The following is a 24,554-nucleotide window of genomic DNA, read 5'->3' on the forward strand; positions in this document are numbered from 1 at the left end:
TAGAAATTGTCCACAAAGTTCTTAACCAGACTGGAAAGGGTCAAGGGCAGATGAGTCATTTAGGAAGCTTTGCTCTTGCTCTGCCATCTTTCTTTATAACCTTACCCCCAAAAGGTGTGTTTGAAACCTTCCTATAAGTGGTCACAGACTTTTGATCTAAAAAGGCTTCCTTCATGCCTCCTTTGATCCTCTTGAAAAAACAGCCTTGAATAATGAGGTATGAACAATATTCCTTAGAAGCACCTTTGACCTATTCTAGCAGACATGTTGTAAATATAATCTAGGCAAGTCAAGGAACAAGAGAGTGGCAAACACTACCACTACAAAAAGGGGTTTGTATCACTGTTCACAACATACAGCAATGTGATTAGCCTAGATTAGCTAAAGCAGGGCTGGCTAAGATCAGTACTTGAATGGGAGACCACCAAGGAAAACTGAGGTTGATATGTAAAGGGAGTCAGTGTTCTTTTTCCTTGAATTCTCCATGGTAGAGGCCACCATGGGCGATTTCGCACTCACTGTGTGAACTCAAGTTCGAATCTATGGTCAACCCAAGTGCTCCCCACATCCGGTGAATCCTGCTGTGCTCCATTCTGCCATTAAATTTTCGACTCCACCTCCGAGGTGGGGTAAACCGGCGAAGCTAGGTTGAATTCAAGCGTAGCTGACGGGAGTGGGGAATCTTTGTAGAGATTGATTAAGGTGCCGTTCAGCCAATCACAGAAGAATGTTTTGGGCATGTGCAGAGCCGGAAGGCTTCAGCGCCGGCAAAAAAGCAGCGGCTCCCAACTTCCATATAACACTGAGGACCGTATGTGCATTGCTTGAAGGGCAGATTGCTTACGCGCTCATAGCAACTAAGCTTGGCAACATTTTTTTCCTTCACAGCACCACATTTAAGCCCAATCAATTGCACCTCACATCCCTCCACTCCTTTTGGGTGGCATGTTTATAAGCGTTTGTCATTTTGGAGGAAGTTGCCATTTGATCTGACTGCTGACACCCTGAGCACTTTTAGTTGAAGATTGCATGGCCCTTGAATTACTCCACCTCAGGATCCATAACAGACAGTTCTGACAAGAGGATCAAAAGATGCGTTTCCCGCGCGAAATGGAAATGAAAGCTACAAGCTAAGAATCTACGCAAATTGCACCTTCTTATGCACATTGCATTGCGACGTCAACGCTACATAGCTGTAATGTAAAAAAAATTGGAAAAAACGGGACGCACGTTCACATTCCCGCCCAAACGCAGCAGCCAATCAGGCATGATGAGTGAATGACGCGCCGAGGTGATCCTGCCCTCTGAACTCAGCTCTGGCAGGATAACCTCGGCTGATGAGTTGACCCTATGTCAATTCTCAAGTGTGAAATCGCCCCATGAGAAGGTTGTGACTTGACAACACATTTTTCTGTTTCACAACACTCATACAAAAACATTCTGTGGGTGCCATCAGAAGTGCCTAAAGGCCAAAGCATATTAATTAGGAAATAAATCACATGGAATCCAGTGAGATCTACCTCTAAGCATGACTAATATTGGTTTATAAGGTTGCTTTAAGTCTGTAATAATTGAGATGCGTATATATAACTTTCTCTGGATTGTTCTCACAATCAGTGTGAAGACTTAAGGGACAATTCAAACATTACCAAGTCCATGAGGACTTTGATGAATTCTAGGAGTTCTGTGATTCCCAGGTGTGTACAGGAATGATTCAGATCAGGCCATAGGGAGAAGAGAGTTAAGTCTTTCTCCATGCTGTTTTTGTGACCTGAAATGGCCCCAAGGAGCTACTATTTGCTCCGTTGAATAAATGTATATGTCGCTTTTAGTACATGCAGGTTTCCCTTATGAGGCACCGTGAGGGAGGGGAGGGAGTGAGGGGTGGCATGCAAGGGAGGGGGAGGGGTCTGGCATCTGGACATGGCCCACCCACCCTAGCAGAGGGACAGGGAGGGGAGGGAGGAGATGGCATGCAAGGGAAGTGGAGGGAGAGAGCGGAGGGAAGGAGGGGTGGCATGCAAGGGAGGGGGAGGCAAATAGAGGCTCCCCAGGGTCGTTTCAGTTTAAGAAAATTGAGAGGGTTTTTTTTAAAAGCCCCTTCTCCCTATATGCATTATTCTAATCTGAATTGGGCTGATACACTCAGAGGAAACGTGGAACTTCGAGCACACATCTGATCCTTAGTACCTATGACAGTCTCAAGGACACTGTAATATATGAACTGGCCTTCACTGGCACTATGTGAGTAAGGAGGGAAAATTGTGTCCAGTGAGTCATAAATCACAAAGCCGACTTCTCTCATGTTATGGGAATATTGGAGTTAGTGCAACAATTGTTTGCCCAGATTAGTTGCTCACTACAGGGTCGTGAGGTTTCTGTATCTATCTGGAATACTGCTATGGAACATCTGCCACTGAATGGAAAAAAATCAGTTGGGAATATGAGTGACTAGCAGTGAGATAAAGGTCCAGAAATTATTTTAGACAGTCATGAGAGAGAACATAAGAAGAGCCCTACTGAATCAGGCCAGTGGTCCATCTAGGCTAGCATCCTATCTTACACAGCAGCCAACCAGTTCCTTTGGAGGGCATAGACCCGGAGGCCTTCCCTTGATGATGTCTCCTGGTACTGGGATTCAGAGATTAAGCGGACTCAGAGCATGGAGGTTCCCTTTAGTCACCCACGTCTAGTAGCTGCTGATGGACCTATCTTCCATTAACCTGCTCAATCATCTTTTAAAGCTGTCTCAGCCTGTGCCCATCATGATATCCAGTGGTAGCAAAGTCCAAATTTCGATCACTATCTGTAGAAAGAAGTACCTTCTTTTGACCTGAAAGTAAGTTGAACTGTGGATTACATGAACATAGGTAGAGTTTGGGCATGCAGTTAGGTGGTCATGGGATTGCTTTGCAACCTGCCAAATCCTAATCTGAACTGGTGTTTTGCTGCCCTACAAAGCTATTGGAGAATTGTTTAGCAGTGGCAAGAAAAAGTATGGCAGATGGTATGGTGACTATCAGGCAATTTTTCTCCCTTCTCCCTGTTTTTACATCTACTTTCTAGCTGGAGGAGCATGTGATATGCTTAGTGCAATTATATTTTCACAGTGATTTCCAATTTTGAGTCAGTGTACTGAACTGCAGTTATATAGTCTGCCCTATACTGAATCAGAATATTGGTCCATCAAGTGTTGCCTATTCTGACTGATAGTGGCTAGCGGTCACAGCTAAGAGGTCTTTCACCTCATCTACTTCCTGGTCATTTTAATTGGAGATGCTGGGGGCTGAACTTCTCCATGGGAAGCAGATGCCTCTCTAACCCTCTGTAGATGTTTCAGAATGCAGCCTTTTACTGCCATTTCTCTGTCCTTTCAGGAATGGATAATCAGACAGTGCTGGCTGTACAGTCCTTACTAGATGGACAAGGAGCAGTTGCAGATCCATCAGCACAAAGTGTCAACACGTCCACCACCATCCAATCCATGGGTGAGTCCTTTGCTTGCATGTGAAAGCCTGAAAGGGAAAAATAGGAGCCAGAGTTTGGGCTGCCAGTTCATTTGTCTTATTTATGTATTCATGTATTGTCGAAGGCTTTCACAGCTGGAATCACTGGGGTGCTGTGTGGTTTCCGGGCTGTATAGCCGTGTTCTAGTAGCATTTTCTCCTGACGTCTCGCCTGCATCTGTGGCTGGCATCTTCAGGGGATCTGTTGGTAGTAAAGCAAGTGGAGTATATATACCTGTGGCATTTCCAGGGTGGGAGAAAGAACCATGGTTCCACAGGTATATAAACTCCACTTGCTTTACTACCATCAGATCCTCTGAAGATGCCAGCCACAGACTGGCCGGGCGAGACGTCAGGAGAAAATGCTACTAAAACATGGCCATACAGTCCGGAAACCACACAACGTCCTATGTATTTATTTTATTTATGGCTTTGCAAATCCTGCAGCAGGATTTGTAAAGTTTTGTTATTTTTAAGGCTCATTCATGCTTTATAAGGCAATTGTCTTTTGCTTCTTGTATACAAAGCATAAAGGGAAATGTGAGTCTCTAAGTATGTAGTGGACAAGCTTTGGTGTATGTGTGTGCCATTGTTTGAAATAAGCATATTTTCTTGTTCAGCGCAATTTACATGTCTAGATGAAAAACAAATTCCCATGTACTGTATAAACTGGGCTTCTAACAGGCATAGCTATCAGATGTTACCATTAGGAGAAAACCCACAATCTGGACTGGACTTTAGCAATTCATTAGGTTCTAAGAGTCCCTGATCCTTCCTAGGAGCTGTTCCACTTCCCCCCATCCTCTTGTTGAAATTCCTAATTATTCTTGAATGCTATGTGAAAGAAGGATTCCAGGGCTAGATCAGCCATTTTTTACTTTCCTGACTGCAGATGACGAGGATGTGTTCCTTTGTGGGAAATGTAAGAAGCAGTTCAACTTGCTACCGGCTTTCATGACCCATAAACGGGAGCAGTGTCAAGGCAATGCCCCCTCCCTGGCTACAGTCTCACTGGCCACCAACAGTGTATATACTCCGTCCATTACATCAGTGCAGCAGGCTCCGACCACCAACAGACAGGTAGATATGCTCATTAAGGATATGGTCCTTATCCTGTCTCCTATCCCGTCTCTCATTGTTTAATCAACAAGGATTTCATCATTCTCAGGTAAGACACAACGGATGATACAGATTTCCTACTAATATCAGAAGCATAATCTAGCTGCACAAGAGCGCACAGTTCATTGGATGACTTTCCACAAAGTCCCATCTAACTTTCTGGGTAAATAATGCAGATTGAGCAGCCTTATACAAGAGATCACTTGTAATTTGGGGCATGTGTTGGAGCCACCGGAGCTGGTCTTCATCCCGAATGAGCCACTTCCACAGTTGGCCGCTACATTGGAACTGGCCAAGAACAGTGTGTGTTTTTCTGCCAAACAAGTATTGTAAACCTGTTTCAAACTGTGGCTTGCCCTTCAGTTGGGTCAAACTAGACCTTCAAGTTTTTTAAGAGTTGGGTCTGGATTCCCTGCAGCCACACAGCAGTGGCTTTTAAAAAATAAGTGGCTGCACTGAAACAGCACTGGGAGGAGGGAGTTCTTTCCCCATTTTTCCTGCTCTACATGGTGTATCTATGCATGTGGAGCAGCAAGAACAGGAAAATAAACTCACCCTTAGCACTGTTTAAGCATTGGGAAATGGCTGTGGTGGGAGTGGGATGGGGGCAAGAGCCCTCTGCTCCCGTGGTGGCCCTCTGAGCCATGGTGGCCCTCAGAAATAACTAACTGCCTCCTAAATTTGTGGAATGTATCATGTGTAAGATTTGTTCTGTTAGCAGCAAACCATAGCTCAGTGTTGTATGTGACCTGAGCCCCTATATGAAAGGAAAAGAAATATACAGTTTTTGATACATCCTCAGCATTTCAAACTGTCTTGTGCTGCTGTCTTTTGCAGTAGATTGCAGGGCCTCTCCCCTTCCGAAGCCCAGATAGAATATAGATCTTGCAAGTAAGCCCAAAGGGGTTCTTGCAGATAGACTGTCTTAACCTGCCTCCAGTGTCCTGAACTGCCAGGTTCCTGAAATAAGAAAGGCAGTCTCTTACATTTATGTATAGTTGTACTTTGTTGTTATTATTGCTCTCCATCAGGTGATCTACCTTACAGGGATGTTGTAAAGATTACTGAGATGGGATTGTGAAGCACTTTAACTACAGTGAAGTACAATATGAATTGTAAACGTTCTTTTCCAAGGCAAGGATTTATGGTAGCATTCTGTCGATCCTTACATTCAGGCAGGCAAAAAGGCAGACAGACGCCCTTTTCTTGCAACCTGTTTAATATAGTGTTTGTAAGAACAAATGTGGTGTTTCTATGCTATCCAAAATTTTCCTTCTGTATTCCTAGCAGATCTCTACATATATCACTGTGCCCCCCTCTCCTCTGATCCAAACACTTGTACAAGGTAACATCTTAGTGAGTGATGAGGTGTTGATGTCTGCTATGTCGGCTTTTACAACCCTGGACCAGCCTATGTCCACAGTACAACCTTCGGTGCAGGTAAGCAGAATTTTTTTCCTGTCTTTTAAGATGTGCAAAAGTGGTGGCCTATTACACACATAAAACTGTATTGAAAGCAAGGTAATTTAACAGGTAGGTTTCTATAAAGACACACAGACACGCGAAGAAAGCCTGTGAAGCCAAAGGCCTGTCAGAACATATCTGCTCCTTTCTCAGTCAAATAACTGTTTGATGAAATGGTGAACACTTCAGTCACTACAAAAAGTCTGGTTTCACACTTTGACTGGAATGTATACAGGTGTTAAGCTCTAAATTAGTGGCTGTGGCTCATAACAAAGCAGAATGTTCTAGTCATTGTGTAACTCCATGTAGTCGATGTTCAAAACAGCAAAACTTTGAGAGCATCTTGTATTACTGCCAGCTAAAGGGTTAGATCCAGATGTCCACTCAAGGAGTATGATTTTCCCCCCTCCTCAACCTGCTTTTCAAAATGCCCCTGAAATCCGATTCCCCAGAAACAGGATTTTGGGTAGCCTCAGGATGGGGGAAACAAGAAAATCATCCATGGAACCAGTGTTTGGATCCAAGCCAAGGAGTGAAGATGCTTTGGTGTCATCTCCTTCAGCCTCAAAAAGAAAAAAAAGAAGGCAGGGGTAGGGGAGAAACCTTTGGGAGAGGCACAGAAAATAATGGCAAATAGTGTCTGTGGAAAGCCACGCTATACCATCCATTTATCTAGATTTTTTGGTATTTTGTCCTCCTTTGTAAAGTCAGAGTGAAATATGTGAAGGCATCTTGAGGTGCCTGAAAACTGGACAAATGCACTGTGACTTAAATTGTCAAGTGTAGAGTTTGGGTCGTCAGAGGTGCCTACGTTATCAGATACTACTGGTCTATCTGACCAAGTGGACTCTGGCTCTAGAAGGCTTAATGGCCTGGGCAGGGGATGGGAAGAAATCAACTTTTGGATGCAGCCCAGGCCCAGGCCCAGGCCCACACATTTGCCCCTCCGCTGGTATAAGAGGCACCCCCGTTAGTGGAGAGGGCAAAACAGCACCACAGTGGCAAAACAGTGTCACCCTGCAGCTCCACGGTGGCAGTGGAAATGGACGCTGCCGCAGAGCTATGCTGGTATCCGAGTGGATGCCAGCATGGGGCGGGGGGGGGGGGGCAGACTGGGGTGTTCTCGGGGTGGGGTGTTCTTGGGGTGGGAGCCAATTTTAGTCAACTTCCACTCAGACTTTTGAGCTGGGAATGCCGTGGCCCTGGCCTCAGACTTATGTTGACTCCATTTGATCCTAAAAAGGGCTTTCCAGGCAGCATTTTTTTCTTTTTTACTCCACCCCTATGCCATCTAAAAGCCCTCTGGAGGTAGTGAGGTGGCAGAGCTGTCCCTGGCCACAGCGGCCTCTGGATTGGGGTGCCTTTGTTGGTTCTCCAGATGCTGGTAGAACCTTTGCTGTTTTTGCTGCAAGGCAACTGTCCCACTGGAATGTAAGAAAAAGGGAAGATGGTGTAAAACATGGAATTCTGAAGCTTTGATTGCAGCTATGACATGAAGGCCTGCTTGCATGCACCATTACAGTGCAATTAAGTTCGCTGTTATTAATCACTAGCTACAGCAGTGTTCATAGAGGTTGCTTTACCACAGATCAGCATCAAATTAGAGCATGCAAGCCCCGTATGACATTTTCTTTCCCATGCTTTGCTCATATCTTCTTTTGTCTTTTTAGAGCAGTCTGAGTATGCACACTGGAACTGGATACCTCCCTCAGCCACCACCTCCACCTCCACCGCCACCACCTCAGCCTCCTCCTCCCCCTCCTCAAACTCTTGGCGTACCAGGCCAGACCAATACGGGTAGCAGCGGAGTGGTGGAAGTGTACAGCACACCTACCCCCATGGCTGGGAATGGTACAGTAGAGATGCAGAACCTGGGGATGCAGCCCTATCCTCCTATGGAGGTAAAAATTGAGGGATGGCTGCAAAGTACAGTGAGATCTCCTGCCCCCTCCTCCCCAATCAAATCCAGCTTCTTCTTCTGCTTGTTTGTTTCTTTCTGATGAGTTAATGGCTTCCCTGGCACCAACAAGGCAGTGAGAAAATGCTGCTTCTGATTTACTCAACCCTGAAAACCCTATTTATCAAAGGAATTAGGGACGCAACAAGATGCATTAGGTTGTCTTACAATCAATGATTGTTTCTTCTGTGGGCAAAGTAGCGATCAGAGAGATGTCAGCCAGCTGCAGGGAATTGAGAGAACAATGCAAATGATTAACAGGCTACAGGGATTGATTGATGTGGAGAGATTACAGAATTGAAACATGTGTAGTGGAACTAAATGCGATTAAGGGGGAACATCATACAGCTGTCTGCAGGTATGAGAAAGCTTCACGCAACAGGGTGGCTGAGGATTTGTTTAGAAAGCTACCAGGAGGTGGAGCTGAAGTAGAGATAGAACAACACCAAGTATAGGAAGCCTGGTCTGAGTATTAATGCAGTCTTCCAACAGGGAGATTTTTCAGGCTCCCTAGCACCCCCTCCTGATTGTTCTTCACCCCTTAATGAGCACACTATGTTTGAATTATTTTCACATTTGTTTTTTGGCAAAGTTGTTTGTTGGGAAGCATGAATAAATTATTTTTTTTGCCCTCAAGTTGTAGCTGACTTACGGCAACCCATGGTGGGGTTTTCAACGCAAGAAACATTCAGAGGTGGTTTGCCATTACCTGACACTGTAACAACCGTGATATTCGTTGATAGTCTCCCATCCACACACTCACCAGGGCTGACCCTACTTAGCCTCTGAGATATGACAAGATTGAGCTGACCTGGGCTGTCCTGGTGAGGTAACGCCTTGCAGATGGACAAAACCATGGTTTAGTTTGGTTATAGTTCTAATGTGGCTGAAGTTACAGGTTACATGTCAAACAGATCCAAAGCTGAGAACAAGTTCAGCATGCCTCTGAGGCTATTTTTGTTACAGTTGACATGAGGAAGCACGAATCTGAGGCTCATTGCAGAACAGGGTGGAGGATATTGATAGGCCTAATTTATAATATTAAGCATCTGATATACCTCATCAAGATCAAAACTGGGAAGTTCAATATGAAACGTGTAATATGTTTTTAGTTGTGTATATTTATCTCATGCATTTAGTTAGAAAACAAGAAAATAGATTCTGATTCAGGGCTGGTTTGACTCCCTTTCTGTAAGTGTTGTCAATTGTGCCTTTGAGCTAGTAATTATATTTTTGACATTAGAGAAAGCTTTGTCAGAACACATGATTCTGTGATCGCTCATTTACATAGATGGGAATGGGGAGAATATGTATTTATTTAACTTATGGGGTGCCCTATACAGGCTCAGAACAGCTTACAACAATCAATTAGATAAAAACAGTGAAATAGTACAATGGAACAATAAGATCAATAAATAAATCTCATCAATATTTCAATGCCATTAAACATTGGTCAGAGGGGAATAAAACACTATAAAAATTTAAACTATAATCCCCCACAACTGAAAACATTAAAACAGCTGAAGGGAAGAGAAAGGAAAGGAGAAAGGTAGTCCCCATTGCTGTCCACTGCTGGCAAAACAACTCCATCTTGCAGGCCCTGTGAAACTGTACCACATCCAGCAGGGCCTGGGTCTCACTTGACAGAGCATTCCACCACGCCAGGGATAGAACCAAAAAAAGCTCTGGTCCTGGTTGAAGACAACCAGATAATTTTCAGTCCAGAAAATTACTCGATAAATGTAAAGATTTTTGGGGAACATATTGCGAGAGCCAATCCTGCAGATATGAAGACCCCCGACCATTTAGGGCTTTGAAGACTAATACCAGAGCCTTGAACTAGATTCTGTATTCCACCTGGAACCAATGTAGCTGGGGCCTTGAGATCAGGCATGTTTTCATTGATACCTTTTGTCTTTTAGGTGCCCAGCCAATGTGTTGAAAGTTCTGTGTACCCCTCCCCTCCAGTATACAGTCCAGGCAAGCAAGGTTTTCACTCCAAAAGTCCCAATGCTACTGCTCCTTTGAACAATACGTGTGGTGGAAATGTGACCAATTTTGATCCTACTTCTACATGCAAAAACCGTCGTTCCAAAACTGATGGCAACCTGCTAGAAGGTAAGGCTCTTTGCTCTCAGCCCTTGCCTAGTCATACCCAAAAACTTTGTAAATTGCCTTTTGCAGTCTTGAGATTCCAGCCATAAAAGTTTTCAACCATGTAATGAGAGAGGGCTCAGAGCATGCGAGAGGAGCCCTTGGATCTTCTTTACACTGCCAACAACCCTGTTACCAGAAGGATAACCCTGGTGTACCAACCTGGGTGCATCAACCTATCCTGATTTGTCTAGGACTTCTCATGATGTGCTGTTGTTGTGGAACCGAAAAACACTGCAGCAGTTCAAGCAATGCTAGGGCACGATTAGTAGGTCATTCTGCTCTGTTAAATTACCAGCATTTTGCTGGTTCCATGGACCCTTGTGCTCAACAATTATAACCTAACTAACATGAGCTTGTTCTTGTTTCCCCTGTTTATATATCAGGAAAGCCTAAATCCCCCAAACTGAAATGTACCTTTTGTGATAAGGCCTTCACTAAGAACTTTGACCTGCAGCAACATATCCGGAGGTAATGTTGAACTTCCAAACTGCACGTAGAGGAAGCTCTGATTGGATGTGGGGAGGTCTGGACTGGATAATCCATGTAATAACTTCACTTTCATTGGAGTTTTCTTTTGCTAAGACTTTGAAAATCAAATCTCTCTCTCTTTCTGCAAGTTCATTGGGTTAATCAAAAATTTCAGCACTGATCACACTACTTACTCAGTGCATTCACACTACTTACTCAGTGCATATCATGTCAAATCACTTTTAATTAAATTGATTATGGATAGAATTAACATCCAAATGTAGGCCTCTTTACTAAACATAGATAGCTGGGGCTCATCAAATTAGGATCTGAAACCCTCCGTTTATTTATTTGGGATATTTATGTACTCCGCCTTTCTTCCGGCACAGTTAAGACCCAAGGCGGATGATAACAATACAAACAATGCAAGCACACATTATCTCTAACTCTAATTAAAGCACTTCATTAAAACCAGGTAACCATAATAGATAATAAAAACAGAAAAGCTAGAGTCCATTCTGTGTATAACACAGAGTCCATAACTGAGTATAAGACTAATCCACAATTAGTCTTAAACTATCAGTCTTAAACTGTCATTTGAAGTTTAAAAATATATAATTAAAAAAAGCACTAAGGCAGAGAAAGGTCTTCTTGCGTTGCTAGTCTCTAGTGATGTCAAGAACACCACTCAGTTCCTGGGATATTTTGTCTTGCAAAATAGTAGTAGAGCTAATAGCAGAGCCATCACTATTTTGTACTGGTACTCCATGACTGTCATAGGCACTGAATGATGCCTTTTGACACCAGGGGCTGGGATTGTGTCTTTCCATGAACAACCATTTTGCCATTTGAAGCCTCTGTTCCTCTGAAGCCACCAACTCCTTGCCACAAAATCAGTCTTCGGGATTCCCTTGCAACGGACGTGGGATATAGGATGACATTTTGCTGAATTAATCCTGGGAGAAAACTGTTTCCTGAACCATACTGGTGTGAACAACCTTTACAAATGTAGCCAGACATACTAAACTATCTTTATATCACAATTATATATCGAACTTTCTCCAAGGTGCTCAGGATGGTGTATATGGTTCTGTTCCCCCCCCCCCCCATTTCATCCTCACAACAAACCTGGGAGGTGGGTTAGGCTGAAGGACCAGCCTAAGACCACTCAGCAAACTCGTGATAATTTGAACCCAAATCTCCATGGTCTTGGACTGACAGTAGCCACTACCCTGGCCCATTCATCACACTGATGCCAAAACAGGGGGAAAAACCCTGTCCTCGATTCTTATCCACTTCACCTCAGATAGTGTCACAGACAAGGCCTCAGAAGAAGACCTTTACTGGCAGGCAGGTTGGTATGTGAGAAGGTGATTCTCCTCTAATAAATGACCAGTGGTGATGCCTACGGAATGGCTCTACCTTCCCCCCTCTGATGTGTTATCCTCTTGTTTTTCTTCAGTCACACAGGGGAGAAACCATTCCAGTGCATTGTGTGCGGTCGTGCCTTTGCACAAAAGTCCAATGTGAAGAAGCACATGCAGACGCATAAGGTGTGGCCACCGGGAATTGGATGTACCATCTCACGGAGCTCTGTCACTGTGCAAGTCATGGCCCTCAACCCCAACCAGCAGGAGGATGAGGAAAATGCAGGTGCCTTTCTTACTAGTGGGATGACCAGTTGGCTGATGACCTGCTCCCTGAATTATGGTGCTTTCTCAGACATCTGTTTTTCTTTTATTTGCACAGTCCCCAGAACTAGAAGCCTTGGAAAGTTAATTTCTGTCTACTGGTATCTTTGTAATTTATTGGTGTATGAGTGTTCAGATGTGTCTGGATAGCAAATATCCATGGCCAGCCACTGAATAGGATGCTGTCACAAAATATATAATCGGTATATATCACTAATATCACCCAACTTGGTTCCTAAGATTTGGTTGCCATACAAGATTTGGTTGCTTGTGTATTCAGTGACTTAAGAATGCTTTCACACTGTAACATTATCCTGATTCAAATGTGTTTCTGCCTTGATTCTTTTGTAAGCACAGTTGAATCTTCTCCTTTCAGACATTAAATAGTGCTATATACAAAAAGCAATTGGAACAGTTTATGTATTTTAGACAGTGCCACATTGTTCTGCAGAGCTCACCTTTAGCAATCTTTCAAAGCACTTTCGTGCCATATCAAGGTAGCATTTTTAGGTAATTAACTGTTCAGCCTCTTTCTCACTTGTAACTTTGTCTTGCTATGTTGAAAAATTGCAGTATAGAGATATAGTAATAAACTGCAGTATTTTAAAAAGGGGGGAAATCAAGAAAAATAGGCAAAAAAATAAAAAGGCAGCACTTTACAGACATTTCAAACAGTAACTGACATAGTTTAGTAGCATACCAGCCATAAAACTCAGGAAAAAAGTGATTTAAAAAGGCACAATCCATTAAAAATGGGACATTACTTGCCATTGCTGTGTCTGAAACCAGAGGGTAAGGGAACCTTCTGAAGCCACACTGCTGTTGACATTAGAAACCACCCTGCCTTTAAAAAAGCCTTCTGAAAACATGCTCAGTATGCTGCAGCTGGCTTTCTATTTCCATTTGTAGCCATATCTGATCTTAAGGAACCACAAGTATACACCAAACTGGTTGGCCTTCTTGCCTTGTATTACCAATCAATTCTGTTTGACCCTTTTGCATGTGTCAAACACCTGATGATAATGTGAGCCAAACTGACATTCCCTTTTTTAGAGATCTGGATCTAGCTTCCACAAATCCAAACGTGGTTGGGTTTCAGGTTACTGGAGCAGCAAAATGGAGAAATAATTCCCCCCACTAAAGCATTGTTTTGGGGTGGAAGATAGCGGGCGTGGGGGAGAGGCAGAAGGCTTCCCTTCCCGTCTGGCAGCATCCCAAGTCCAAACAGGCTGTTTTTTTTAAAAAATAGCCATTCTCTCCTTGGGTCCAGTGAATTCAGACCCACCTTTTAAAAAGAGTGAATGTCTTGTTTGGCCTGTGTCGTCTGGCCAAACTCTTCTCCTGGGCTGTATATTCAAAATACTTCTCATCTAAAAACAGGGCGAGAGGGACAAATTCACTCCATTACCTCAGGAAGTAATTAGAAGTCAAAAGGGACTGTGCCAAATTGTGAGTGTGTTGTGTGCCATCAATTCACTTCCAACTCATAGCAATCCTATGAATCAGTGCCTCCAAAATGTCCCATCATTACAGCCTTCCTCAGATCTTGTAAACTGAGGTCTGTGGCTTCCTTTACAGAATCCATCCATCTCATATTGGACCTTCCTCTTCTGCCTTCAACTTTTCCTAGCATTATTGTCTTTTCCAGTGACTCTTGTCTTATCATAATGTGACCAAAGTACAGATTCCTGTGAAATTCTGAAGACTGAATATACCTTAATACCTAGTAAAAACTCTGTCTGCAAAGAAATATAGGTGTTGAGGAGAAGATTAAACTATAGTATTTCATTTTGACACCTATTTTTCCAGGGGAGAGAATTTTTATATGGAAGTGCATATAATCACGTGAACCACCAATACAGTCTGAAGAGATGGAGCCAAGTACAGGTTATTAGCCTCAGAGAGAGCCAGGTCTTTCACACAAAGCATATATCTACTTTGAAACTTCTAAACAGAAGCCTAACTACTCAGTGATAACCCAAGTTTTTAAAAAATGGAATGCAAAGTAAGGAAAAGAATTTCCCTCATTCTGCATTTTGGAGGCAGAGTCAACAGGTTTTCAATGACTGCTGGGACTGTACATGCAAGTTTGGTTTTGATTGGTCATTTGTGCTGAAAGCCACTCTGCCAGGGACATTTTCCAAACTGAGGTTCTATCATTTCTTTTCTTCCAGGTTTAAACCCAGTGGCTAGAAACAATTCACCCCAACCTCAGGCCATGCCTCCTGCAGAAGAGAGTGAAGCCAGCAAGTTGGAAGCCAAACAAGTGGTCTTGATTGACAGTTCATATCAGTGCCAGTTCTGTCCCAACAAATTCAGTACCTACTTCCAGCTGAAATCACACATGACTCAGCACAAACATGAGCAGGTGGGGGCGGACTCAGCTTACCTTCTGCTGCGTAACTCTTCACCTTCCTGCAGGAATTAAATTATGCATGATAAACTGATTTATGTCTACGTATAATTATAGCAGGTCATGAAATCTAGCTTTTTGCTGTTGCAGAATCTAGGCTGTTTTGCTACTTTCAGGGTTTTGATGTCTTGCAGAACAGTATAGGAAACAAAACTGTGCATATGCTGAGTCAGATCAAGGATAAGACTAGTCAGTACTACATTCAGTACTACATATAGCAACATAGAGACCAACAAGATATTTGGGCATAAGTTTTCAGTAGTCAAAGCTCTGACAAAGGGATCTTTGGCTCTCAAAATTTTATAACACAAAGACCATATTCTCTGAGGTGCTATGGGACTTGAATCTAGTTCATGCAGAGATGTATAGGCAGTCTCCAGCAGTGGCGTAGTGGTTAAAATCAAGTGCATTCTAATCTGGAGGAATCGGGTTTGATTCCCTGCTGTGCCACTTGAACTGTGGAGGCTTATCTGGGGAATTCAGATTAGCCTGCGCCCTCCCACACATGCCAGCTGGGTGACCTTGGGCTCGTCACAGCTTCTCGGAGCTCTCTCAGCCCCACCCACCTCACAGGGTGTTTGTTGTGAGGGGGGAAGGGTAAGGAGATTGTAAGCCCCTTTGAGTCTCCTACAGGAGAGAAAGGGGAATATAAATCCAAACTCTTATTCTTCTTGTATGATGCTTTTTTGCCTCCTTGAGGCATTTACAAAAGACTGAATGCGGACAAGAAAGCAATTCAACTTTTCTGCCCATAATAAAGCATAACCAAATTGCCTCATGAAAACCACCACCACTGCCACCACTTATATTAATTCATTCAAAAGCCTTCTGGAGTAAAAATGTCTTTAGCCCATTCTGGCAGGCCTCTAAGGATGGTGCCCAATGCGCAACCGGAGTGAAGACTTTATTCCATATCTTGAAGGTGGCAACTGAATGGGCATTCTGAGGCCGAGTGTTTGGAGCTGACATGATTTTCCCACAACACCATTTAGGAATAACCGCTTCTCTCCTGTTCCCTTTCATATTCAGGTTTACAAATGTGTCGTGAAAAGTTGCGCACAGACATTCCAGAAGTTGGAATCTTTCCTTGATCATATCAAGACTCACCAAGAAGAGCTGAGCTACCGCTGTCATCTTTGCAGCAAGGACTTCCCCACCCTGTATGAATTAAGCATCCACCAATATTCCCACAACCTGCTGCCTCAGCACAGTCCCAAGAAGGACATGGCCATCTACAAGTACGTCAAGGCCAACAGTGATTTCCCATTCTGTGTTTGGAGAGAGCCGTATCTTGTGATTTCAAGTCTGAGCTTGTTGAGTTCATCATAAACACGTTAACAATGCAGTTAGGAAATCAACTAGCAATGTTTGTTTTCATCCTCCTTAGAAACTATTTTTGGCTGAACAGTTTAGATAGCCAGTTTCTGATCACAGACTGGTAAACATTTTGATGATAATCATAAAATAATCATAAAACCCACTCAGGCTTTACTGGTATGTGTAGGGGGTCTTTGGTGCATTGACAAATTTGGGGTTCCACTTACCCTCTGCCCTGCTAGTCAAAACCATTCTTCATTTTTCCTTTGTTTGTAAAACGTATGCACTTTAGAGCCAGTGTGGTGTAGTGGTTAAGAGCAGGTGCAGTCTAATCTGGAGAACCGGGTTTGATTTCCCACTCTGCCACTGGAGCTGTGGAAGCTTATCTGGTTAACTAGATTAACTTGTGCACTCCAACACATGCCAGCTGGGTGACCTTGATCTAGTCACAGTTCTTTGGAGCTCTCTCAGCCTCACCTACCTCACAAGGTGTCTGTTGTGGCGAGAGGAAGGGAAAGGAGTTTGTAAGAAGAAGAAGAAGAGTTTGGATTTATATCCCCCCTTTCTCTCCTGCAGGAGACTCAAAGGGGCTTACAATCTCCTTGCTCTTCCCCCCTCACAACAAACACCCTGTGAGATAGGTGGGGCTGAGAGAGCTCCGAGAAGCTGTGACTAGCCCAAGGTCACCCAGCTGGCGTGTGTGGGAGTGTACAGGCTAATCTGAATTCCCCAGATAAGCCTCCACAGCTCAGGCGGCAGAGCTGGGAATCAAACCCGGTTCCTCCAGATTAGATACACGAGCTCTTAACCTCCTACACCACTGCTGCTCCTTTGAGTCTCCTTATAGGAGAGAAATGTGGGATATAAATCCAACTCTTCTTCTTAAAAAGAGAGCTCATACCCTGAACGTTTGAAGGAAAGCAATTATTTATGCATTACATTTTAATCTTAGCTTTCTTCCCAGAAACCAAAAGTGGTATGCATGCCTCTTCTCAGTTTTATTCTCACAATCAACCTTTGAAGTGGGTTGAACTGAAATTTACTGATTGGTGGGAGCTCACCTCGCTGAGCTTCATGGTCAAGCAGAGAACTGCATTCCAGACTGTCATGTCCAAGTCCAATACTGTTGTCTCTATGATAAACTGGGTCTCATGGGTATGTCTGCTTTTCCTTTCTGAAAATTGTTCTTCACAAATGCTAAGAAAATACAAAATAGTGTGCAAATTAATAACACTTCCCCCTGCCCTTTCCCTGCTTTTTCAGATGTGTCAAGTGTGTAAATAAATATTCCACCCCAGAAGCCCTGGAGCATCACTTACAGACAGCCACACACAACTTCCCCTGCCCTCACTGTCAGAAGGTAAGACAGATGGTCTGATTCAGTTGACACTGGCGGGTGGGGGTGGGTGTAGCTGGTTTTCCTCATCCATTCTTCTGCATTCCTAGTCTGTTTTATTCATTTATTATTTAAATTAGATAGGTGTTGCCACAGCGTTATTATTTATTTATTTATTTATTTATTTATTAATTATTTGATTTAATATACCGCCCTATCCTGGAAGGGCTCAGGGCGGTGAACAATATAATATCATGTATAAAAACATATATATAAGTTAAAAAATTACATTCTAATTTTTATTTATTGTGGAGAACTGCCTTGAGAAAAATGTATTGATTTTGCCAAGGACAAGTTCCTCCCACATGATCCTGTTCTTGACTGCCTCTTGTCTTTTTTCTATGGATCTTCCCCTGTGAGAGGTATTTGCGACGGCACCTCCCTACGCATGGGGGTGGAGGCAAGTTTAAGTGCCAGATCTGCAAGAAATTCTTCCGTCGAGAACACTACCTCAAGCTACATGCTCACATTCATTCAGGTAGGCATTTACTCAAAGCCAGTGGTGTACCGCCTATAGCGACACACACCTTTTGGTCACGTGGAGGGGGGGCACTAGCTGGGTCCCTGCACCCGGCCTCTCCTGCAGTGCGGCGACCCAGTCGATGCCCAGCAGCTCCCCCCGTGTCAGGGTGCCACTCGCTGGTGTCCAAGGCCAGGCCCAGCCGCGTGGCTGAGAGCACCCCCTCTGCAAAGGGGGTGCTCTGGGCTCCTGCCCTCCCCAGCCTCCCTGCCCCTGCAGCGCCCGCCTGAGCCACCCACCAGAGCCGCCACTGAAAGTGGAGTGCAGGGGTGATTGACTAGGTATTGCCCCAGGCACCGTTTTCCCCTGCTACGCCTCTACTTAAATCTCCTTTCCAGTGAACGGAGCACCATCATGTTCTCAAGGACATACAATTCCATCAGTAATGCTAGTAAGAGCAAGTGAAGCTGTCTTATACTGAGTCAGGTTGGTTGGTTCATCTGTCTCAGTGCTGCTTATGGACTGCTCTTCAGGGTTTTGGTCTTGAGATCTTTTAACTGGAGATGCCAGGACTGAACTTGGGGTGAAGCAGGTGCTCTCTTAACTGATCCACTGAGGTGGTTGATCAGAATGTAAATGGCCTGCTTACACATATATTTTTTAAAGTTTGTATGTCTTTCTGTCCTACTAAACATTTAGGGCAACTTAAAGTGAAAAGTTTTTAAACATTTTAATGAATGAAAGTATGACAACATTAATTCAGTAACAGCATTTAAATATAGGGGGACATTAAGCTTACATGAAAACCCCACCAAGGGTCACTATAAATGAGCTGTGACTTGTTGTCAAAAAACAACAAAAAAGGTAAAGTAGTTACTTTATTAGAATATTTGTCAGCATTGAAGCCATGCTCAGCCTATAACTCCTTTGCTCTATTTATATCTTTTTCCTGCGCAGGTGAAAAGCCTTTTAAGTGCTCAGTGTGTGACTCAGCCTTCAATAGAAAAGATAAACTCAAACGGCACATGCTGATCCATGAGCCTTTCAAGAAATACAAATGCCCCTTCTCGTAAGTACCAAGTGGCCCACAGCAGCCAAGAATAGAACTGACTTTATGGATAACACTACCAATAAAGCCCGCTGAATGAAAAAATACAAAAGGCCCTAGAAAACTAATCCACATAAGAGACGTGGATGGGGCATACCTACAGGAAATGGCACCAAATACTGAAATTGTGTTCTCCTCAAACATCCCGGGGTGCCATGAAGATGGGGAGCCTGTTGTGTGAAAAAATATAATGGGCTGTAACAAGTAGGAACCAGCAAGTGAGGACTCAAGAGGACATTACCCCATTCTACCTTTTTTCCCTCTGTTCTCCTCCTTTTTCTCTGTCTCTCACTCCATCCTGCCACCTCTTCTCCTAATCTTCTCTACTTTTCCCCACTACCCCAGCTGTTTTTTAACTTCCTGCCCTAATACCCCAACTCTCTTTCTGTCCCCACCACCCCAGCTCTCTCTGTATGCCTACTTATTCCAGCTCTCTCTTCCTATCCTTCTCTCTCATTTCTGTTTTTCTGCCCCCCCTTCAGCTTTTGTTCTTTCTGGCTGCCTACCCTAGCTTTCTCACTCTGCCTCTCCCCAGCACTCCTTCTCTTTCTGCCCTATCCCAACTCTCTCTTACTCCCACCCTGGCCCAATTCTTGGTAGCTTGTCTGGAGTGCTCTAAGTGGGCATAGTGAGATCTCTCCCCCCCCCAACAGCCCCACTCTCACTGCCTTAGCGTGGTTAGGTCCCCCCACCCCCGACAGCCTGGGATGGGGGGACCTGTTCAGTCTTGGCTGCGGGCACTGGGCTTGCTGCTGACTTGCTCGAGAGTTGGCTCAGACAATAGGACAGCCGAATGAGGATCCCTACTGGAGAGTTGGCTCAGGCAAGGAATAGGACAGCACTTAGAGGACCCCAGAGTTTTAAGAAGCGTTACTGGCTGAGAGAGGAGTCTGAGAGTTGTAGTCTCATCAGCCCCTCTGTACACAAGAAATGGCACCCTCTGAACTACATCTCCCAGAGTCCTTTGCTTTTTCTGGTTCATTGTCAGAACACGCTGCTCAATTATATAGTATGACTGCGGATAACCCTGAGCTTTGGCAAGCAAGGTGTCTCTTGGTTTGCTGTGTGATAGACTAACATTAGGGCCTTTAGAATATGTTTTTGTACCTAAAATGTAATGTTCTGTGTAACACCAGAAAGCTACAGCCTTGAAACATATACATAGGAAAACAGGAATTGCCTTCTAACCTTTGTTGGCTCTGAAATGTTAAATGAGTTTTTTCTCTTTGTGACAGTTATTGCTTTTAAATAATCTGGTAGTTATATTTTCTGCCCTCATTGTGCAGTAAGGAACACTTTCCAAATAAAAGAACTAGGCAGATGATAATGGTTGTAACTGTAATTACATGCGGTCAAGGACATAGGTAAGGGGGGGTTCTCAGGTTCAACCCCCCATTGCATGTCCGAAGCTCCGCCCCCCTTTTGTGGGTTTTTTGTATTTTAAAGTGTTTTTTCAGTTTTTGGCCTGTAGGGGGTGCAGTTTTTATGCTAGCAGCACCACAATTTCAGGCTATCGTCAGGTGACACTCCTGATGACACCAGCCAAGTTTGGTGAAGTTTGGTTCAGGGGGTCCAAAGTTATGGACCCCCAAAAGGGCTGCCCCATCCCCCATTGTTTCCAATGGAGCTAGTAGTAGATGGGGCTACCCTTTTGAGGGACCATTTCTTTGGACCTTCTGAATCAAACTTCACTAAACCTAGGTGGTATCATCAGGATAGTCTCCTGCTGATACCACCCAGGTTTGGTGAAGGTTGGTTCAGGGGGTCCAAAGTTATGGACTCCCAAAGGGGGTGCCCCCATTGTTTCCAATGGGACTAATAGAAGATGTGGGCTACACTTTTGAAGGTCCATAACGTTGGACCCCCTGAACTTGGGTGGTATCATCAGGAGAGTCTCCTAAAGATACCCTGAAAGTTTGGTGCTGCTAGCTTAACAATTGTAAATTAACAATAACAATTAACAATTGTACCCCTGACAGCAGGCACCCGCCAAATTTCCCCAGATTCCTTTTGGGGAGGCATGGCCACGCCCCCCTAACCACCCCATTAAAAAGTCTATACCTGCATCACTGCATGCGGTGCTAAAGATGCTTTTGAATCAGATCCTTAATGTGGTGATTTTTCCAAATCTTCAGTTCATTTCATTTGGCAGCTTCCTGGCTTCTGTCTTTGCTGTATTTCAAGAAAGTTTCTTTTTCTTTTTATCTCCCTCAGTTGTATTTAGGTTTTCTTACCTGGCTGAGTTGTTAGCTGTGCAAGTCCAGCACTTCAATATAGCCCCTTCCGCATATGCAGAATAATGCACTTTCAATCCACTTTCAGTGAACTTTGCAGCTGTGTGGAATAGCAAAATCCGCTCGCAAACCATCGTGAAGGTGGACTGAAAGTGCATTATTCTGCATGTGCGAAAGAGGCCGTAGTGATGTGACTGTATTTTGCTTGATGCTATGAATTGCCGGGATGAGGATAATCTTCCTTTGCTTGGATAGTCAAATCCGGTGTCCTTTCTAAATATTTAATTATGTATAAAGTTGCATCTGCTTTTGGCACATTTTTTGAATCCAATTTGTCAACAGGCAATTTTTGGAAAAGCTTTGCAGAAAGAAAAACAGACTTTCTATAGGCAACCAAATGGCATCTGCATCACTGTTCTGTTTTTATTTATTTTTTACCATGTTAAGGAAGCCGGAAGGCCCTCAAGAAATGTCCTTCCATTTACATCAAGAGATGCAGCCACAGATAACCAGCTTGCTATTAAGAACAGGGAACTACATCCAAGACCCTTGCCTGTATCATTCTACTACTATCATCATTCTATATCTGATTTTTTCCCCTTGTTATTGTAGAAATCATACTGGCTGCAATAAAGAATTCAACCGGCCAGACAAATTGAAAGCTCACATTCTCTCCCATTCAGGTAAATTAGCTTTTGGCTTTGACTCTGTCCTATCCTGGGAATGAAGTGGATCACCTAATTATTGAATTACAAGAGACTATTGATGCTCTTGGCTTTGTTTCTCAACTGTAGCAAAAGTGGGGAGTAGTATGTAGCTCCAGCCATTAGGATTTATTACTTCCCCTTTGAGCTGTGATTAAGATTAATAGCCTATCTGAATAGCCCACCTGAATAGTTAGTACATCGCACTGCTAACCTAAAATCAATCCACAGATGCCCGAGGCAGCAAAAGTCTAGTAAGTCATGCCTCTTCCCACTTTGTGCAATACTGGTGCTTTTGTCTGGGACGTCTCTTGAGCAGTGAAGTTTTATGGCTTCCCAAGGAAACTATTGTATGTGTCTTACAGATTGGGCAGGAGGTTGGTTGTGTAGAGTTGATGGAGAGTGATGGCTATGAATAGGAAGATAGTTTCAGGTGGGCAGCTGTTGGTCGTTAGGAGAAGAATAAGATACGAGTCCAGATATTTGACAAAAGTAGCTTTGACCCTTGAAAGCTTGTACCCTGGAAATCTTGGTTGATGTCTCTGGTTCAAACCTCAGCAGTGTCAAGAATACACTAGCAGTACAATCATAAATCACACCCTTCTGACTTCATGGAAGTCAACGAGATTGGAAGGGTGTTACTCTATTTAAGACAGCAGTGTACATAGCTTTAAGAAAGCTGCTACCTCTCACTTAAGACCCTGGTTTTTAAGAACAGAAATGACTGGAAGAACTCTTTCAAAAATATACAATCTTTGATGTTCTTAGTTACGCTTATAGACCACTAAAAAAGACTGTACAGATAAAACATGTTTTGTCCATTATGACTTGTCAAAGTAATACTGCTTACAATTTGTTTCATGACTTGTTTAATCTGGATTGCATATGTTTCCAGAAAAGACTTGATTAGTTCCTCAAGCTTTTGGGTTAACCGTCCTCAAAGAGGAAGTCATTTGATAATCTTGTTTGCTAAGTTGTAATGCAAGAAACTAGCCCCTTGCTTCACAGACATAACACTGCGCTCCACAACCACAGCCAGTGAGCCTTTCATAATGAAACTTGTTCTCTGTGTTCTTGTTCAGGGATGAAGATCCACAAGTGCCAATACTGTAACAAGGCCTTCAGCCGGCGAGCCCACATGGTAGAGCATCAGCGCTCCCACACTGGCAACTACAAATACCGCTGCTCTACCTGCAGCAAAGGCTTCACACGGCAGAAGTATATGAAGGACCATAAGTGTCGGCTGACTTTGGCCAAGGACAAAGACCTCCCAATCAGGAAATCACAGAAGAAGTGGGGGACTCGTGGGCGGAAAGTGGGACTTCCTCTTTCTGCTCAGTTGGCTTTGACAGAACTGAAGGATGGTCCAGGCGGAGAGACCCCTCAGAAAGGTGGTCCAAATAAAGAACAGTTTCCAGAGTCTGACACAGTCCTGTCCATTGTGGTTGGCAGAACAGCAGCTTCGACAGAGCCAGATCTTGGCAACACCAACCAACGTAATGGCATGCCATCCAACCTTGCCCTGGCTGAGTTGCAGCCTGGCACGGAGAGTCCATGCACCATGTTGGCTGTCCCTGTTTATATTCAGGCTGACTAGCTGAGGAATTCTGACTGTCTTCTTTCTGTTTAATGGGGCAGGGAGGGAAGAGGTTTTTTGTTCCTTAATGGAGATGTCCTGCTGTGCATGGAGAGGGGTGGGGTAAAATGGCTGCAGTGAAGCAGCAGCATTCTTACAGAGGGCATCAATAAGAAAGTGACAGTTACAGTCAACTCCATTTTTTTCTTTTCCCACATGAATTGGTCTGATACATCTATTAACAAACAGGCAGTGAAAGGTATATCTGTATTCTCCACGTGTTGCACTGGTACAATGTTCAGTGGTTAACTTCCAGGTGGAGAAACAATTGAAATCACTGAAATAATTTGTAAATATCTCCAAAACCAGAGGGATTTTTAAAAAAAATACTGTACTGCATCTCATTTCTGGTTCCATTCTAAAATCTGTATTGCCTTCTCTTTGGATGGTTGGTCTTTCCAGCAGCCAGCAACAAGTCCTTCCTACTGGAATAGAATTCATTATGTGATCCTTTGGGACCATTACTCATAAATATTCTCATAGACATTTTGTATGACTCTCCCTTTCTGATGCGTATCAAAGAGGAAAACTGTTGTGTGGAAAGGCAATGGAGCAATTTAAACACCCCCCGAAGTTATTAAGATTTGTAAACATACTGCAGCAGCCTTGCTTGAAAGAGGAGGTGCATTTGAGTCCATATTTGGAAGTGTATGTTTAGGCAGTGAGTGCCTGGGCTGGGAAGGAGGCAAAGGCAGACCTCAAGAGCCAGGGATGAATACTAGATAATATAAGGCATTATCTGTGTCAGACTAGAATCAGGAAGACCCAGATACGAATTCCCACTCGTGTCATGGAAGCTTACAGGGTGACCTTGGGCCAGTCACACTCTGTCAGCCTAACCTACCACACAGGGTTGTTGTGAAGATAGAGTGGAGGAGAACAGAACAATGTAAGCCAATTTGGGATAACAAGGAACAGAAAGCT

At 43.8% G+C, this 24,554-nt stretch overlaps 1 protein-coding gene across 7 annotated transcripts in view; it reads left to right on the forward strand.

Moving 5' to 3' along the window:
• The window catches only part of ZNF341 (zinc finger protein 341), a 28,293-nt gene extending 4,174 nt beyond the window's left edge, over nucleotides 1-24,119 (forward strand). The window contains exons 2-15 of one of the 7 annotated variants that reach the window (XM_048496022.1): nucleotides 3,378-3,488; nucleotides 4,399-4,586; nucleotides 5,913-6,065; nucleotides 7,760-7,990; nucleotides 9,969-10,164; nucleotides 10,587-10,671; nucleotides 12,134-12,381; nucleotides 14,537-14,730; nucleotides 15,805-16,013; nucleotides 17,356-17,452; nucleotides 17,834-17,966; nucleotides 18,906-19,017; nucleotides 21,903-21,973; nucleotides 23,077-24,119. In XM_048496022.1, the coding sequence (XP_048351979.1) occupies nucleotides 3,378-3,488; nucleotides 4,399-4,586; nucleotides 5,913-6,065; nucleotides 7,760-7,990; nucleotides 9,969-10,164; nucleotides 10,587-10,671; nucleotides 12,134-12,381; nucleotides 14,537-14,730; nucleotides 15,805-16,013; nucleotides 17,356-17,452; nucleotides 17,834-17,966; nucleotides 18,906-19,017; nucleotides 21,903-21,973; nucleotides 23,077-23,591 (2,543 nt within the window). In that variant the 3' untranslated portion in view covers nucleotides 23,592-24,119. Of the gene's footprint in view, nucleotides 1-3,377; nucleotides 3,489-4,398; nucleotides 4,587-4,654; nucleotides 4,675-4,766; nucleotides 4,789-5,912; nucleotides 6,066-7,759; nucleotides 7,991-9,968; nucleotides 10,165-10,586; nucleotides 10,672-12,133; nucleotides 12,382-14,536; nucleotides 14,731-15,804; nucleotides 16,014-17,355; nucleotides 17,453-17,833; nucleotides 17,967-18,905; nucleotides 19,018-21,902; nucleotides 21,974-23,076 lie in introns of those variants that run through there. The other 6 variants (XM_048496024.1, XM_048496023.1, XM_048496025.1 and 3 more) reach the window with 6 other exon arrangements.
• The last annotated feature ends 435 nt before the right edge of the window (nucleotides 24,120-24,554 follow it).

The sequence above is a fragment of the Sphaerodactylus townsendi genome, linkage group LG05 (genome assembly GCF_021028975.2).
Source record: "Sphaerodactylus townsendi isolate TG3544 linkage group LG05, MPM_Stown_v2.3, whole genome shotgun sequence".
NCBI classification, from domain to species: Eukaryota; Metazoa; Chordata; class Lepidosauria; order Squamata; family Sphaerodactylidae; genus Sphaerodactylus; species Sphaerodactylus townsendi.